Genomic DNA, 15774 nt, shown 5'->3' with positions numbered 1-15774 from the left:
GGAAAAAAAGGCTTTTCTTTGGAAGTGCAAGACATGTTAGTGTTGCCTCATTGAGTGAAAAGAGCAGAAGACTAATGACATTGTATGAGATGTTTCTGGTTTAGTGCCACACATAATGATCATTAGAGCTCATTCATTAGTGTGTTATTAGGTATAGGAATTTGAAACATTACTTAGAAAATGGTGTTAACTAGGTTAGGACCCTTCATTCTTTGTGTTTGAAAGTGTTTAGACAGTGTCAGTGTTAACAACAAAGGCATGTGAGGAGACTGTTGCGCCATGCAGAGTAACAGGTTAGACATGATCCGTCTGGGTTCTGACACAGTAGCCTTTCTGTGTGTTCAGGTAAGACTTTCAACACAGGATATTAATTTGTATTCAACGTTTTGAAATAAAATTTCTGAATGTATGGTTCACCATGAAATTTACGTTTAATGGCATTAGTGGTGCCCTGAGGATGGACCCTGACTTTGGTGATCCCCTGATTTTTTCTCTTGCAACACCATGCAATTTGACATTTTTTGAGAAGTATTTGAGGGATTGCCATAAAATGCATTACAGACGTTCATGTCCCCCTCAGGGTGTTTGAATGACTTGTCATTTTAAGCTCATCATCAACATTATAACTTTTTGAAAACTGTAGTTTATGAGCAACATACGTACAAAACTAACAACGTTGCTATCAACGTCAACTGCATGTTGTAAATTAGCAAATGGTATGCTCCCACAAGTATTTAGCTTGAGTGCCGCTGTGCGTTCAGTCTCACAGAGCTGTAGTCTTGTTAATGCCAGAGAAAGAAAGAGAGAGAAAGAGAGAGAGAGAGAGAGAGAGAGAGAGAGAGAGAGAGAGAGAGAGAGGTTGTTAAGAGGGTGCAGTTATGTTGCCCTCAGTAAAGGAACACATTTAACTTCTTATCCATAAGAGGAAATTCACTATGTTGTACATATCTGATTAGAAGGCAATCAATGATAATATATTAAGCGTAGTTCTACTTTTTAAAATTAAACATAACTTTCATTAACTCCATTCCATTTAAGTGCCTCAGTGAGCATGGGCATCAGCAGGTCCCTCGAACTGGCAAACCTAAATGGAATGCAGCCATCATTAATTGTTATTAATTACACATGCGGTTTTCCTTACAAGATAAACATGTCTACTGTAAAATCAATTCAAACCGCAGCTACTACTACTTTTTGAAGCAGATGAAGAGGTGGCCACGGAACCACCACTCCTAACAAAACATCCACCCAGATCAATAGGTTCCTGTAAATATGTTAAGAGTTAAATTGTGATGAAGTTGTAACAGTGTGTTAAGTTGTGTAATGAGTTTGCTGTACCATTGTACTCCTGATGCTTTTATCACTTTATGTTTAACTTGGTGTTTAGAATATAGTTTATGTTGTGCCAGTTATTGTCAATTTCTTTTTATTTATTTTTTATCTGCTTTGGCAATGAAAGCAATGTATTGTCATGCCAATAAAGCTCTTTAAATTAAAAAAATTGAAATTGAGAGAGAGAGAGAGTCTTTCCTGATCCGGTCTTGGATCTTTGATGTCACTAAACCTACTGATAGGATTGCTGCTGTCGACGCGCGCACACACAAACGCATGCACGCACGCACGCACACACACACACACACACACACACACACACACACACAGGTGCAACTAATTAGTGTATGCCAATTAGCAGTAAGGCAGTGTTGTAGTATTGTGCATGCTGTCACATGGCTTACTAGGCACTTAAATAGAACAGAGCCATCGTTAATGTCATTAGTTGCACCCATGCTTTCCATAGCAAGTTAAACGTCTGCTGTGGAAAAAAATGACCTATTTTCAGCCAGGCTTTAATCAGTGAATTTTATTAAGTTTTTGGATGATATAATATACACTCTTCTTCTTTCTTTCTATGTTGGTGTTTATGTGCAGCCATTGTTGTGTTACGAGCTGTGTTACTGTAAAATTCCATTTGTCAATATTTGAAATCAAAAGAGTTTTGTTGATGTCTGCAAACGTGCATTTGTATGTAAAACTGCAAGTAAGAGAGCAAGTTAAAGAGCTGTTAGGTCTGGGTATATGCTTGCATGCTTGCATTTCTTCTACTGACTTGTTGATGCTACTTGGCATTGAGGCAGCTAAGCTGGACTCACCGGGCTTTACTTATAGTAGGAGTTAAGACACTTAGTGAGGCCTTATTTTCACTCGTTTTTAATTAAGTTTTTTACAAGCAATTCATCATGCGTTTAACTTTTTAGTACAACTTCCTAGTCTCCTTACTTTGTGACATTTGTTTATATAGATATTTGCCATTTTTGATAAAGTATATTGTACTTAGAAGCTACCTTTTTTGTTTGTGTATAGCTTTTAAAAAAAATCAGGGCACACATTGCCTCACAGTCAGACAAAAATGCATGTGAGACTAAACTACATATAAGAATGTTTTCTATTCATGCTATTAATGAACAAATTATTTAAAAACAGATAATGCTTAGAAAGATGACTTAAACTCCCTATCTTTCGAGATGATAAATAACACACAGTGTGTGAACATACTACGAGCACAACCAACAGGTCTCAGTCCCAGGATCATACAATTTCAATGTTTCCCATTAGGATAAATAACGGACCAATCAGGAGCTGCGCTCCACTGACAGTTCACTGAGGCGGGCCATCACACCAGACGTTCTAGCCGCTCATTGGACACTGAGCCCTATGCCCATGACTCGCCAACCAATCGGAGGTGTCAGTCGATCTGACGACACTTGTGACTGAAAGCCGCGTTCTCTTCCCGGTGCTGCTGCAGCTGCATCTCGCTTTGATGGGGAACATCGCTTCAGGTTTACACATCAATTCGTAGCTGACAGCTAAACATCTAAAGCAACATGGACATTCTTAAGTCACTGGGCCACCCAGAAGAGATATTCAACCTATTTAAGTTTAAAATGGGGGGATGCAAAACCGTCATGCCAAAGTTGGATTATGTGAGTAAACTCTCTTTTTGAAAATACACTACGACTAAACTTGTCATTTGAAAATGAAGACGGCAGAAACATGCGTCGTTGGATGAATGGTTGCCTTTACAGATGTGCCTTTCGGATCACGCAGCACATAATGTTCCTGTTTAAAAACATAGCCCTGAATCAACTAGCAACACGGCAGCCCATCGGTCTAACAAGTAGCCTGCATTGTAATGGATTGAGCTGGCTATACCTCTGGTGCTTTAATTTGCTCCTTCATAAGCCGATGGAAACACAGTCAGCTAGTTGGACTAATTAGATCACTCACTAATGTGTTGGGGCAGGCAGGGAGATGTGCATTGATTTGGGATTTACGTTACGTAATACACTTGGAGGGTTAAACGCAGGGAGAGATGCAGTGCGCATGTTTGACGGTTAATCCCAATGTTTTTAACCGCATTGTGACCCGGAGAGAAAGAGAGAGGTGTGCTTTGACCAGTGAGTCTTTATAATGCTTTCATTTTGGTTGGCAGCACTATTACATGACTCAAAAAAAAGGTTAACGCATCCATGCATTGTGAACCTAATCATATTTAGTTAATCAATGTAGTTTTTCAGGATGGTGTTGGGTACCAGATCTTCCTCTTTGAGAGCATAGCTCTTCAAAACAAACTCACTGTCCTGTAGACAAAATGATGTCTATGTTCTAAGAATGGCAGACGGACTAGGCAATAGGTGCTGCTACACTACCACAGTGCCAATCCAACCCAGCTGCGTAGATGTGCATTTACTTACTGTTAGATGTATTGGTAACAGTTGAAACCGGGGTTTTCTTCTGTGACCTGGTCAGATTTTGTCACCTGATCAAGAATATGGGCCAAAATTAAGAATATGGGCCAAAATTAAGAATATGGGCCAAAATTGTCACGCAGAAGTAGCCTGATTCCAAACCTCTAATCATGTTTATTCTCATCCATCTAAAATAGATCACAGTGATTTCACAATGACCTGCATGCTCTCATCTTAAATTATGCAGGCCTATGGGATTCACTGTAAAACATTTTGGCCATGATCTAGCTAACTATCAGTTTCACGTTATGTATTGTCATGTGCATAACAATTACAAGAAGCAGCTGTTGGCATTGACAGACTGGCCGTCTGGAATTTGGGCACATGCCAGAAGGCCCCCTCCTCTGAACCCTTCAGGGCCACTACTGATAATTTGTCTTCTGTTGATTTTGATAAGTTGTTTTATACATGCAGCCACAAATATTCAAGTTTCAGAATCAGAATCAGAAATACTTTATTGATCCCCGAAGGGAAACTCCGTGTTGCAGTTGCACAAAGTACTTTTGTACTGCAGCAAGGTGCGTGGTAAGATTCACTCGCAGTTCCTCATTTCCAAACTAGGTTATTGACAGAAATAGGGCCTGTGTGTGGTAAATGCCAGGGCCGTTTTTTGATCCCAATCCATCGCTGTCTGTTGGCAATAAACATCTTGAATCCCCGGCTCCCTCCAACAATGCGCATTAAATATGTATTGAAAAGGACATCACACAAGTAAAAGCAAAATGAGACATATATAGGACTGTCAATGTCCCTGCACTTCTGCAGGTTTGGAAGGACTTGTTGCACTCCCAGAATGATTTTAAACCAGCTTTGAATAACCAAAATAATTCAGACTCATATAACTGTTATACTGTTATATAATACCTCATAGGACACTGGAATCTGTGCAATTTCATTTCATTCAATGCAATATTTAATGTATTAACCATTTCATTTCATTACTGTGCAATATTATTTATTAATTTGTTAACACTTATCTAATTTTACACAATGTGTATTCAAAGCTATTTTCTATATGTATACAGTGTCTCTCCGGACTCAGGACTGTGCACCAGCACCCCCCGCCCCCCTCTTTTTTCTCTGGACTACCTACACTTTATATCTTTGACTTTATATTTTTGATATTTTATATTGTTGTCTTATATTCTTATATTTTTGTGTCAACGCTGTAATGGGATTGCTTCAATCTCGTTGCACAGGTACCGTGTACTGTATAATGACAATAAAGGCATCTATTCTATTCTATTCTCATCATCAACATTGCAATCTAGATTTCTCAGTGATCCAAGCATGCAGGGTACTGCTTTTGAACAGTGTTGATATGATTTTGTTGTTTTATATTAGTCGTTAAACAAGATCAAAGTATAGCCTAGCAGGGTTTTTTTACACGCAGTTGCAGGTGACTGAAATCAAAATTCTTATATTATTCTTTTCCCTGCTCGTGATGATGATGATCACCAAGAGGCAACATTAGGTCATTACATAGCCTGCGCAGAACTACTAGGCTATACATAGGCTACTATTTTAGGCCTATGTGTGTTTACATTCAAAACACTAAAGCCTATACTGTTCTGTTTCTGTTCTGATACAGAAATGTGTTTTGGGTTTAGCAGCAGTCGCGTACGTTTATGTGCTATATTTTAACAGATAATAAAAACGTGGCCTACAGCTTTTAGAGTGGGAGGAGCGGAGTACTGATAATAACAACTGATCTATAAACGCTGTGCTCGGACCCTGCTCCATACGCAGGGCAGGGTGAGACGGTTTTAAATCCGGTGGACAGCTTGATTTAGCTCTCCCAGAGGGCTAGCTAAACGTGTTTCACGTTATTCGACCCTTCAACTCGCCTGTCCTCCACATGTTTCAAATGTCCCCCACCAGCCGTGGCGTCGACATGGACAGAGTCGTTTTGTAGCTGCATGCTCGGTCGTACTGTGGTTCTTTGTATGGCTGGAGTATGCTGCAAGTGTCCAGTCTCTCTGTCCGTGTTCAAGCGCTCTCTCTCGGTAACGCCGCGGGGCTGCGGGACTCCTCGGTGTCTTCTACCGAGCTGGAGGCTGGGGGAGCGGGGCCTGCAGGAGGCTGCCCGCCCCTGCAGCGCCCTTAGACCCGCAGGCTACTACCGACACACGACGTTCTTTTGTCTCTTTTGCCAGGAGTCCATGAGTTTGAGTCTGCGGACCTGCTATCTGTACCTGAACCAAACCAGCCGGAGTTTTGCAGCTGTGATACAAGCGCTGGACGGGGAGTTGAGGTGAGTAAATAAAAGCTGGCTCCACGTGAGGAGGCGTGTGTCTGCGTTTTCTTTTCCTGAAGTGCAGAACCAGGGGCGTTGGCTGGTGTACCTCACTTTTCTGCAGCACTAGTTCTTCTCTGTGTGAAACATGTGCATAACGTGCAAAACAAAAGGACACATTGAAAACAAATATGTATAACGTTGAAACTACTAGCAGTTGACAGAGGCCTACTGGGATTTGGCTCCATTATGTTCTCTAGTACATTTGTCTTATTACTCCAGAAAACAGTCCTCAAATGCTAGAATGACCTGTGGAGTTGCAATTATGTTTGACAGAAGACACAGCTTTTATGCATATTAGGTGTTTGTGTCAGGCACTCAGAATTTCTAGACACATAGGCCTATTGCATAAGATTTCTTATCAATAGCTAACTAATTCAATAACAGGCAGCAGCCTTAATAAACCAAAATGTTCTGCTGTTCATGGCCGACCAATTCAAATGCACATCAGAAGTGACACTGTTTGTTTGCCTAATACTGGAGAAAACATGTATTTACTCTCTGTTGATTGCTGTTCCCAGGGGAAGTACATATCTGAAGATTAGTAAGATACATGAGGCAGATTATACAGTAAAACATGTTACTTAGGGCTGCAACTAACTCAACGTTTAATCTATAGATATTTTTATTATCACATGGTTAATTTTTTAGTATATCAAATGTCTGAAAATAGTGTTAAATGTCCATTATTATTTCCCATAACCTAAAGATGATGTCATCAAATAGCTTCTTTTATCCAACCAACAGTTACACCCCCCAAAAACTATTTCATAGTGATATAAAATATACTGAAGCATCCAATCCTCGCACTAGAGACACTGGAATCAACAAGTGTGGAAAAATTACTTCAACATTCATTCCGTCAACATTGTAGCTTATTGATTTAAGGTTCACTCATGCATAATTAATGATAATAGTAATAATAACCAGTTACAGTGTTGGAAAAAAAAAAGCTTTTAATGCAGCCATGCCGAAGCAGATTTAATGTGTCTATAAGAAAAAGTAACATAAAATCACCAGTAACAGATGAGTGTATGTGGCCCAATTCTCCTGGTAACCTGCAATGACCTTCAGCATGAATTCAGAAGGAAACTGCTAATATCACAGACAGGGATGTCTGCTGCTGGGTCGCTAAGTTAAAATCACTTCAGGCCATAAAAGACAGTTTGTATATTATCTTTAGTGTGTGCACTTTATATATCATTGGTCAAAGGGAATCCTCTACATATATTTTTGAATCAATGACAAGTCAGGTTTTCACATGTCTTCCTGATCCAGGCATGCAGTTTGTATTTTCTACCTGGTACTGAGAGCGCTGGACACAGTCGAGGACGACATGACTATCCCTCTGGACAAGAAGGTCCCCATGCTGAATGATTTCCACACCTACCTGTACCAGGATGGGTGGTGCTTCACAGAGAGCCAGGAGAAAGACCGACAGGTTCTGTCGGATTTCCCCACGGTCAGTAGCACTGCATGGTGGTACATACAGAAGGGCTGTAGGCAGGTTAATGAGGCTCTCCAGGCTTTACTGATATAGGTTCTTTTTAAAGATAGAATTACTGACAAAATGGCAGCAGTCCGATTCTTTTTGTAGTTTTTACACAATAACAGGTGATGACAGGGTTTAGTTTGTATGTTTGCTGTCTAATATCTATGATGGTATTTAATATAAAAGTCTTTGTCAGTCAGATTAAAGACAGTTATAAATAAAATCAGTAACTGTGATCTTCATGTGTACTTGCTATCCAGATATCACTGGAATTCAGAAACCTTGCTCAGCAATACAGAGATGTCATCTCAGACATCTGCCACCGTATGGGAGCAGGAATGGCTGACTTCTTGGAAAAGAAAGTGGGATCCATGAAGGAGTGGGACCTGGTAAATGTCAACTTTGTGTTACTATAGTGTTCAAATAACAGTGAAAATGTTAGACATATACAACAGGGGTGTAATAGGAGCATGTGTTTAATTTGCAATAGTTGGAGTGCTGTCAGTAGCAAGAAAAATGAAAACAATCGGTGCTGCCTACACCGTGTCCTTCCGCTAGAGTTAGCACCCAACAAGCTTAAACAGAGCAAATTTTAAACGTGTTTTTAGACTCTAAGCATGTTCAAAATGTTCAAAGTGCCTACCCATGTGCAGTGATTCCTTCCGAGGGAACACAGCAAATCTGACTGCAATAGATGTGACAAAAAGGCATAAAAGTTGTGTTAATCCATATCTCTATTTATTTCCTGTTTTCCGGTGAAGTCCACACCAGTCGGTTGTCAAACTCAGACAATCCAATATTCCTAAATGTATTTTTTCCACACAAAAAAACGATTTGCCATGGTTATGTCCATAGTAATGACTATGGCTGTAACCGGACACCACAGTGGCGCCAGGAGAGCCACAAGAAATGAAGAGTTCAAGAGCTATGGCATGTGCATAGGTAACTAAGCAACAGTGGGCTCTTGATCTTTTGACGTGCTGCAGTCGGCCCTCTGCTCTCATGGCTCGGCCTATTTGTGGAACAAACACATTTTGGAATATTGAATTGTATGAGTTTGACAATCGACTAGTGTGGACTTCATCGGAAAACAGGAAATAAACAGAGGTATGGACTAACACAACTTTTATGCTTTTCTGTCACATCTACTGCAGTCAGATTCCCTGTGTTCCCTCGGAAGGAATCACTGCACATGGGTAGGCACATGTAATGACATTTTGAACATGTTTAGAGGCTAAAAACACATTTAAAACTTGCCCTGTTTAAGCCTTTGGGGTGCTAACTCTAGCAGGTGGATAACATGGTGTTGGCAGCACCGATTGTTTTCATTTCTCTCTCTACTTACAGCACTCCACATTTACAAACAACAGATCTACGTGTTGGAATCGACCAGAATTCTCCTTTTAACGACACAGATCTCTGGCACAGTTTCAGCCACCGTGAACTATTATGTTATTATTGAAGTTTATCTCTGCAGCTTCATTCTGTCTTAATGTATTCAGTCATTCTGGTAATTTAATTTTGATCCAGTTTTACTTTATCATGCACTGTGGGTGGCTGTGGCTCAGTGGTAGAGCGGTTGCCTGCCAATTGAAAGGTTGGTCCCTGGCCCTGCCGTCCCAGGTCGAAGTGTCCTTGGGCAAGACACTGAACCCCGAGTTGCCCCCGATGCTGCGCCATCGGAATGTAAATGTGTGTGAGTGTGGATCTGATGAGCAGGTGGCACCTTGTATGGCATCCTTAGCCACAGTGCGTGACTGGTGAATGGTTCCTGTACTATGTAAAGGCGCTTTGAGTAGTCGTTAAGACTAGAAAAGCACTATAGAAATACAGCCCAGTTACGTGTAGAACTTCCTCCAAACCCTATGACTCCTTCAACGCTGTATAAATGTTTAATTGGATAGTACAGTCACTGTGTGTATTCAATCATAAGCTGGTATTTTACCATACAGAACATGTCATACTGTAATAATAACAGTTGATGCCATGTTGTCCTGTTTCTTCCCGCAGTATTGTCACTACGTGGCGGGTCTGGTCGGTATCGGTCTGTCTCAGCTGTTCTCTGCGTCCCAGCTCGAGGACCCCGAGGTTGGGCGGGACACTGAGCTGGCCAACTCCATGGGCCTGTTCCTCCAGAAGACTAACATCATCCGAGACTATCTAGAGGACACGCAAGAGGGACGTGCCTTCTGGCCACAAGAGGTAAGAATGCGTTTCTTTGCTGTGTGTGTGTGTGTGTGTGTGTGTGATGTAAACTCACTCACATTTCCTCACATTTCATCAGCAGAATTTATAGATTTGTAACACCCTTTTTGAGACTGATGTTCTGTCTCTATAAAGTTTGCAGCATGGAGAGTAGTGCCACATATGTCAGTCATGCGTTGATTGGGTCTCTTAAGAAAACAAGAAAGCAGGGGGAGAGTAAAAGAAAAAACAACAGGACTCTTGCTGATCTGCTGACTATTGAATAAAAAATCCCAAACACAGTACCAGATGTAATGTGTTAGTATTGTGTCCCTACGCAGGCTTGGAGTCAGTTTGCAGGTCGTCTGGAGGACTTGGCCCAGCCGGAGAAGCTGGAGTCGGCTCTCTCCTGTCTCAACCTGCTGGTCACTGATGCTCTGCAACACGTCCCGGATGTTATTGCCTACTTGTCCCGCCTGCACAACCAGAGTGTCTTCAATTTCTGTGCCATTCCACAGGTACGCCCTGATTCATTACTTATCTGCCTTCCAGCAACCGTAGTGATTTAATTGGATTTGTGTGATATGATATTTGAACAGCATATATTTTCAGTTAAATGTTCAGAAAGGCCTGACAGTCTTTTCATAACACTTAGTCAAGACATTTATTTTCATTTATTATTCATTTTACTATATGTAATTTCTTCCCTGGCCAGGTGATGGCAATAGCTACACTGTCAACATGCTACAACAACCCCATGGTGTTCCAGAGAGTGGTGAAGATCAGAAAGGGCCAGGCGGTCACACTCATGATGGAAGCCACCAACATGAATGCTGTGCGGAGCATCATCGCCCAGTACAGCCAGGAGGTGGGTGCATTTTCATTTTCGTGTTTGATCTCCTACTTCCACCTTATTGCTGCACTTTAACACAAACAATATTGCTCTCCCTCTCTGCAGATTTTACAGAAGGTCTCCCACACAGACCCGTCGCGGGACAAGACCCTGCACATCCTGGCTCTAATCCGAGAGAAGTCCGCCCTGTCACAGTCTAGCCTAGCGTCCAGGACCCACCACCTGTCGCCCATGTACCTGTCTGCTGCCATGCTGCTTGCCGCTCTCAGCTGGCAGTACCTCAGCACCACAGCAGCACAGGGCACCGGTGACATGCAGGAACAGTGAACCCCAATCACCTCCTCCTTACCCGGGGCCCACAGACTTGGAAAGCCCCTATGCCCACTCTGGAGGTCCGCTTCTCCTCTGACTGAAGGAATCTAAAACACTTCCTCCCACTTTGCCCTGTTTCTTATGGCCGTCACAGGACCATGGATATATTTAGACCATGGAGGGGTATAGCAGGCCGGACTGTGTTTGATTGTGATTTCTAGTAGTCCATCCTGCATCTGGATAAATTATTTACACACAGTGTTGTGTGGTTATACTCACCAGCATAAATGGCACATTCAAACCATTTATGGCGTTTTGTTTGATGTTTATGTTGATTGTGTTCTTATTATTATTATTTCAAGATAGAAAATGTATTCCCCAAAAGTGATGAAATGCAGAGTACATGATACTACCAATTTTAGGATTTTGAAGAACACAGTCCCCAAACACCATTAAATTTTGGTCTCAAATCTTAGTCTTCATATTTTCCATGTCATTTTAAAGCTATCTTCATATTCCACTTGGTTTGTTTCTACACCGGAAACACTCCTTTTCACACAAATGAAAGTACTGTTACAGTGCACTTTATAGTAAACATGCTGTATGTTAGCATAGGTGATGTGGACTGCATCCAATCACCATAGAGCTTTATTTCAACAATTTGATGTCTATGATCTTTCTGTTTCAACTCTACAGGAAAAAAAAATAAAAGAACAGAGCATTTCCAAGGTAGTTTTGACATGGACAGTTTAAATGAATAAGGGAGAACAAATAATTTCTGGAATTAAATGCAATTAATTAAATGCAATTAATAGCTAAAGTGTCCTTAACACAGCTTTGGTGAGTAGAGAGGCTATAGCACAGAGTAACCTTGTACAGAACCAAAGGAGAGCTACAAACATTGCTATGTAATGTGACATTTTGATTTGTACATATTGAACAAATAAAGAGGAGTAAGAATCTAAACGGTCTGAATGATGATTGTGCATGCAACGCAAGTCATGCTTCGGTTTACAGCCTGTTGATCAGCGGGGTTAAAGTCAGTAAATGATTTTCAGAGATTCCAGTAAAATAATATTTTTATATTACAGCACAGTTTCAAGATTCATATGTTGTGCTGCACTTTGTTTTTGTTGTATTGGTTAGACTATATGTGTACATTTGAAAAATCATAGTTCACATTCATGTCATAATGAAGCCAAAATAAGGATTTTCATGAAGTTAACCAAAATGCAACACGTCCCGGATGGTAAGTTTGAATATTTTGTCTTTATTGTTGCCAGGTCATCATTTTAAGATCACCTGTCAACCTTTGTTCATCACATGAGATGTTTACTGACCATGCATTCATTAAACAGACGGGATTTCATAAGTCGCTGCTTGTGAAAAGGGCAGTAAGAAGTGAGAGGACTGGTGTTTAGTTCAGTGAGAGAAAGGAATTGTCGAGAACGTCCTTTGTGCAACTGCAGGTAAAAAGTTAAGACTTTTTTTGTGTCATTACTGTATGACTTGCATAAATATCTTTAATGATACTGGAGCGTTTAATGTGTATACATGCCATGATTCAGGTTAGCAACAAACATTCAGCTGAAATTCTGATCTTTTTTTTGGACATTGTTATGAATAAAAGTTGTTAGTCACTTGATTCTGTCACTCAATCTCGATCCGATTTTACCGCTAATAATCCCCTACTGCTTGGAAAAATATGGTTTCAACCAAACTTAATTTACATTCTTCAAAATTAGTTTTGTCGTATTTTTGAAAAGAACAGAGGTATATGCTAATAAATAAAAACATTACCTGCAACTACTTTGCATTCTCAAGTTGTGTTATACTTATGCATGTCCTGCTCTGTCCAACTTCAACTTATTTATTTATATTCACTATGTCAGAAATGTAAGATAATTTCAATGTTTTGTGAAGAAACAACCAGATGTGACCTAACCTATACAGTCTTTGCCTTGTGGTTCTGTAATGTCTAATAAAACAGCAACATTCCCCTTCTCAGTAGTGATGGACATCCTGCAGCTGAGGTGAGTTGGTTGCAGTCTGACTGTCATCTGTTTTGCAGGATGCGTCCACTGGCTGTCTTTTGTATACTTGTGACTGTCTCTGTCACCTGGGCTCGGCCCGACCTCCCTCATGCCTCGTCCTCCGAGATGGTCGACCGTATTAACAAGGCCAACGCCACCTGGATGGTGAGTCAACTCCGGGTATTTCCTGCATTTCTGCTGTCACAGACTGTGGTCATGAATGCTGTCACGTCTGTAATCTCTCATTTTAACTCCACTATATTTTCTCCAGGCTGGGCTGAACTTCCATAACATTGATATCAGCTATGTGAAAGGACTGTGTGGGACTATACTGAATGGACCCAAGCTGCCAGAGGTGTAAGTTTAATTAGGGAGTGTGGGCATGGATTTGTGTATGTGTGTGTGTATGTGTGTGTGCAGTTGCAATTGCAGTCTTATCACATGCCAAACAGGTGACCGTCAGCAGGTTCATCTTATCTGCAGTGCTCATTGACCGTCCTCTTTTGTTAAAGGGTTCACAGTACTGAAGGCATAAAGCTTCCTGACAGCTTTGACGCACGCCAGCAGTGGCCCAAGTGTCCCACAATCCAACAGATCAGGGACCAGGGATCCTGTGGGTCCTGCTGGGTAAGATATACCAACAAAAGGACAAGCTGTGGTTAAACTGAAACATTACTAAGGGCATTTTACAGCTTATCTCAAACCAGCATTGCTTTAAAAAAAAAAAAAAATTCCCCACAGGCCTTTGGGGCAGCTGAAGCAATATCCGACAGATTATGCATCCACAGCAGCGGTCAGATCTCTTTGGAGATCTCTGCTGAAGACCTACTGTCCTGTTGTGATGAATGTGGCATGGGGTGAGTATTTATGTAACAAAATGAATGTATTCCGGGTCTTTCAAGAGAACATTGAACAACACCTGTAGTTTTATTTTCCTGTGGATGCAGATGCTTTGGTGGTTTCCCCTCTGCTGCTTGGGAGTTCTGGGCAAAGAAAGGACTTGTGACAGGAGGCCTGTATAGCTCCAAAGTTGGTAAGCGTATCCTAAGCGTGAACTGAGATGGGGGTTTTGACAGCTTTTAGCTTTAAAAGGAAGTATTAAAAGTCTGAGCTGAAATGAATGGTGTGTTTGACAGGCTGCCGACCCTACAGCATTGCTCCCTGCGAGCACCACGTGAATGGGACTCGTCCTCCGTGTCAGGGTGAAGAAGCGACTCCTAAGTGTGTGGAGCAGTGCATTGACGGATATTCACCGTCCTATCAGAAGGACAAACACTTTGGTACTGAGTTTAAAATAATGTATTTTCTTCCCCGGCTGTAGCTTCCCTGTCATCCATCATTTTGCTTCCTGTGTCTCCCTCTTCAGGTAGACACACATACAGCGTCCCGTCCAAACAGGAGCAGATCATGACTGAGCTGTACAAGAACGGGCCTGTGGAGGCAGCTTTCTCTGTATATGCAGATTTTCTGCTGTACAAGTCTGGTGAGGCTGGTTTTACTTTGTTGCCACAATAGCGACAACTCTGAAACTCTATACTGTGTGCACACAAACCTCTCCTCTACACACAGCAGCATGCGCACACACAGGAAAAGAAACCAAAGTAATTCACTACATTTGAAGCAGTTTCACTTCACCTCAGAATAAAAATCAACTCGAAACCTGTTTTATTTTGTCTATTTTATATTTGGTCAAAGACACAATGCCACCATGCCATGTTTGCTTATTCATCTTCCAAATGTTAATCTTACTATAGTGGTTCCCAACCTTTTTGTCTCATAAGCAATATGTGAACCCTTGTCACATATTAAGCCATTAGTGTGGACATGAGTGGTGACCAAAACCAAAAGAGAGATTTTCCTTCTCACATGATTTTATTCAGTTCATATATATATACATTCAGTATTTCACAAGAAGAAAAACCCCAAAAGTAAGAAGCGGTAAACATATATATATGTAACTATATAACAACATATAAATGTAGTGATTTTGGTGGGTTGACTCTCACATTTTAGATGCTGGAGTTACTTAAACACATGTAAAAGTAGCTGTCCTTTAGGGCCTGTGTTATTGCACTCATTGTTACTCTATACTGTAGGTGTGTACCAGCACACGACAGGGGAGATGCTGGGAGGTCATGCTATCAAGATCCTCGGCTGGGGAGAGGAGAACGGGACGCCCTACTGGCTGGCTGCAAACTCCTGGAACGCTGATTGGGGAGATAAAGGTACGACAAAAACCAGGGTCATATTTCTTGATCATATATTCTTTCAATCTCACATAATCTGATAATATGGTGAGTTACATGGCGAGGAAGTGTAACTCGTGTTTTTGTGTCTTCTCGTTTCAGGTTTCTTCAAGATCAAACGTGGAAATGATGAGTGTGGTATTGAGTCGGAGGTGGTTGCAGGAATTCCGCTCAACTAGATTAAATGAGTCCTGGCTGCAAACGAGCATCAAAGCAAGTCAATCAGGAAAGATTAAAATAAAGACCTTATTTTGTAACAGACCGGAGTAGTGCATTTAAGGCCATTCAAATATAGAGAGATTTCAGTTCATCCTCTGGAATAAATTGCACAACATGGTGAAACAAGAACTTTTGTGCTTGCATTGTTATTGTTCTAAATAAATCATTATGTTTATCTCTAGTTGCCCCCCAACAAACTATACAGCTAGGGAATTTAAAGGTCTATAATAAAAGCAAGTTATCCAAAAAAAGATTTTTTTTAATGGAGACTACATCTTGATACTTTTGCATATTACATGAAGGTGTTATTGTTGCCTGTGTGTTATATGGTTT

At 41.0% G+C, this 15774-nt stretch overlaps 2 protein-coding genes across 3 annotated transcripts; both read left to right on the top strand.

Annotated features, from left to right (window-relative positions):
- The first annotated feature begins 2727 nt into the window (after positions 1-2727).
- On the top strand, positions 2728-11909 carry fdft1 (farnesyl-diphosphate farnesyltransferase 1). Of its 2 annotated transcripts, XM_032543181.1 has the most exons (8): positions 2728-2981; positions 5963-6060; positions 7381-7564; positions 7855-7983; positions 9605-9796; positions 10120-10296; positions 10494-10646; positions 10737-11909. In XM_032543181.1, the coding sequence occupies exons 1-8, from the start codon at positions 2883-2885 to the stop codon at positions 10956-10958; spliced, it is 1254 nt and encodes a 417-aa protein (XP_032399072.1). In that variant the 5' UTR covers positions 2728-2882; the 3' UTR covers positions 10959-11909. The 2 variants fall into 2 exon arrangements, with proteins under 2 accessions (XP_032399072.1, XP_032399071.1); XM_032543180.1 differs by lacking the exon at positions 2728-2981 and having other exon boundaries at positions 5534-6060.
- A 268-nt stretch (positions 11910-12177) lies between these two features.
- Positions 12178-15570, top strand: ctsbb (cathepsin Bb). The gene is made up of 10 exons (XM_032543182.1): positions 12178-12412; positions 13015-13141; positions 13248-13333; positions 13489-13603; positions 13718-13833; positions 13924-14009; positions 14113-14256; positions 14343-14459; positions 15073-15201; positions 15325-15570. The coding sequence occupies exons 2-10, from the start codon at positions 13016-13018 to the stop codon at positions 15399-15401; spliced, it is 996 nt and encodes a 331-aa protein (XP_032399073.1). The 5' UTR covers positions 12178-12412; position 13015; the 3' UTR covers positions 15402-15570.
- Positions 15571-15774: the final 204 nt, after the last annotated feature.

This window comes from Etheostoma spectabile, chromosome 18 (genome assembly GCF_008692095.1).
Source record: "Etheostoma spectabile isolate EspeVRDwgs_2016 chromosome 18, UIUC_Espe_1.0, whole genome shotgun sequence".
In the NCBI taxonomy this organism is placed as follows: domain Eukaryota; kingdom Metazoa; phylum Chordata; class Actinopteri; order Perciformes; family Percidae; genus Etheostoma; species Etheostoma spectabile.
Note: the sequence above shows the minus strand (reverse complement) of the source record. Positions and strands in the feature narration are given on the sequence as shown.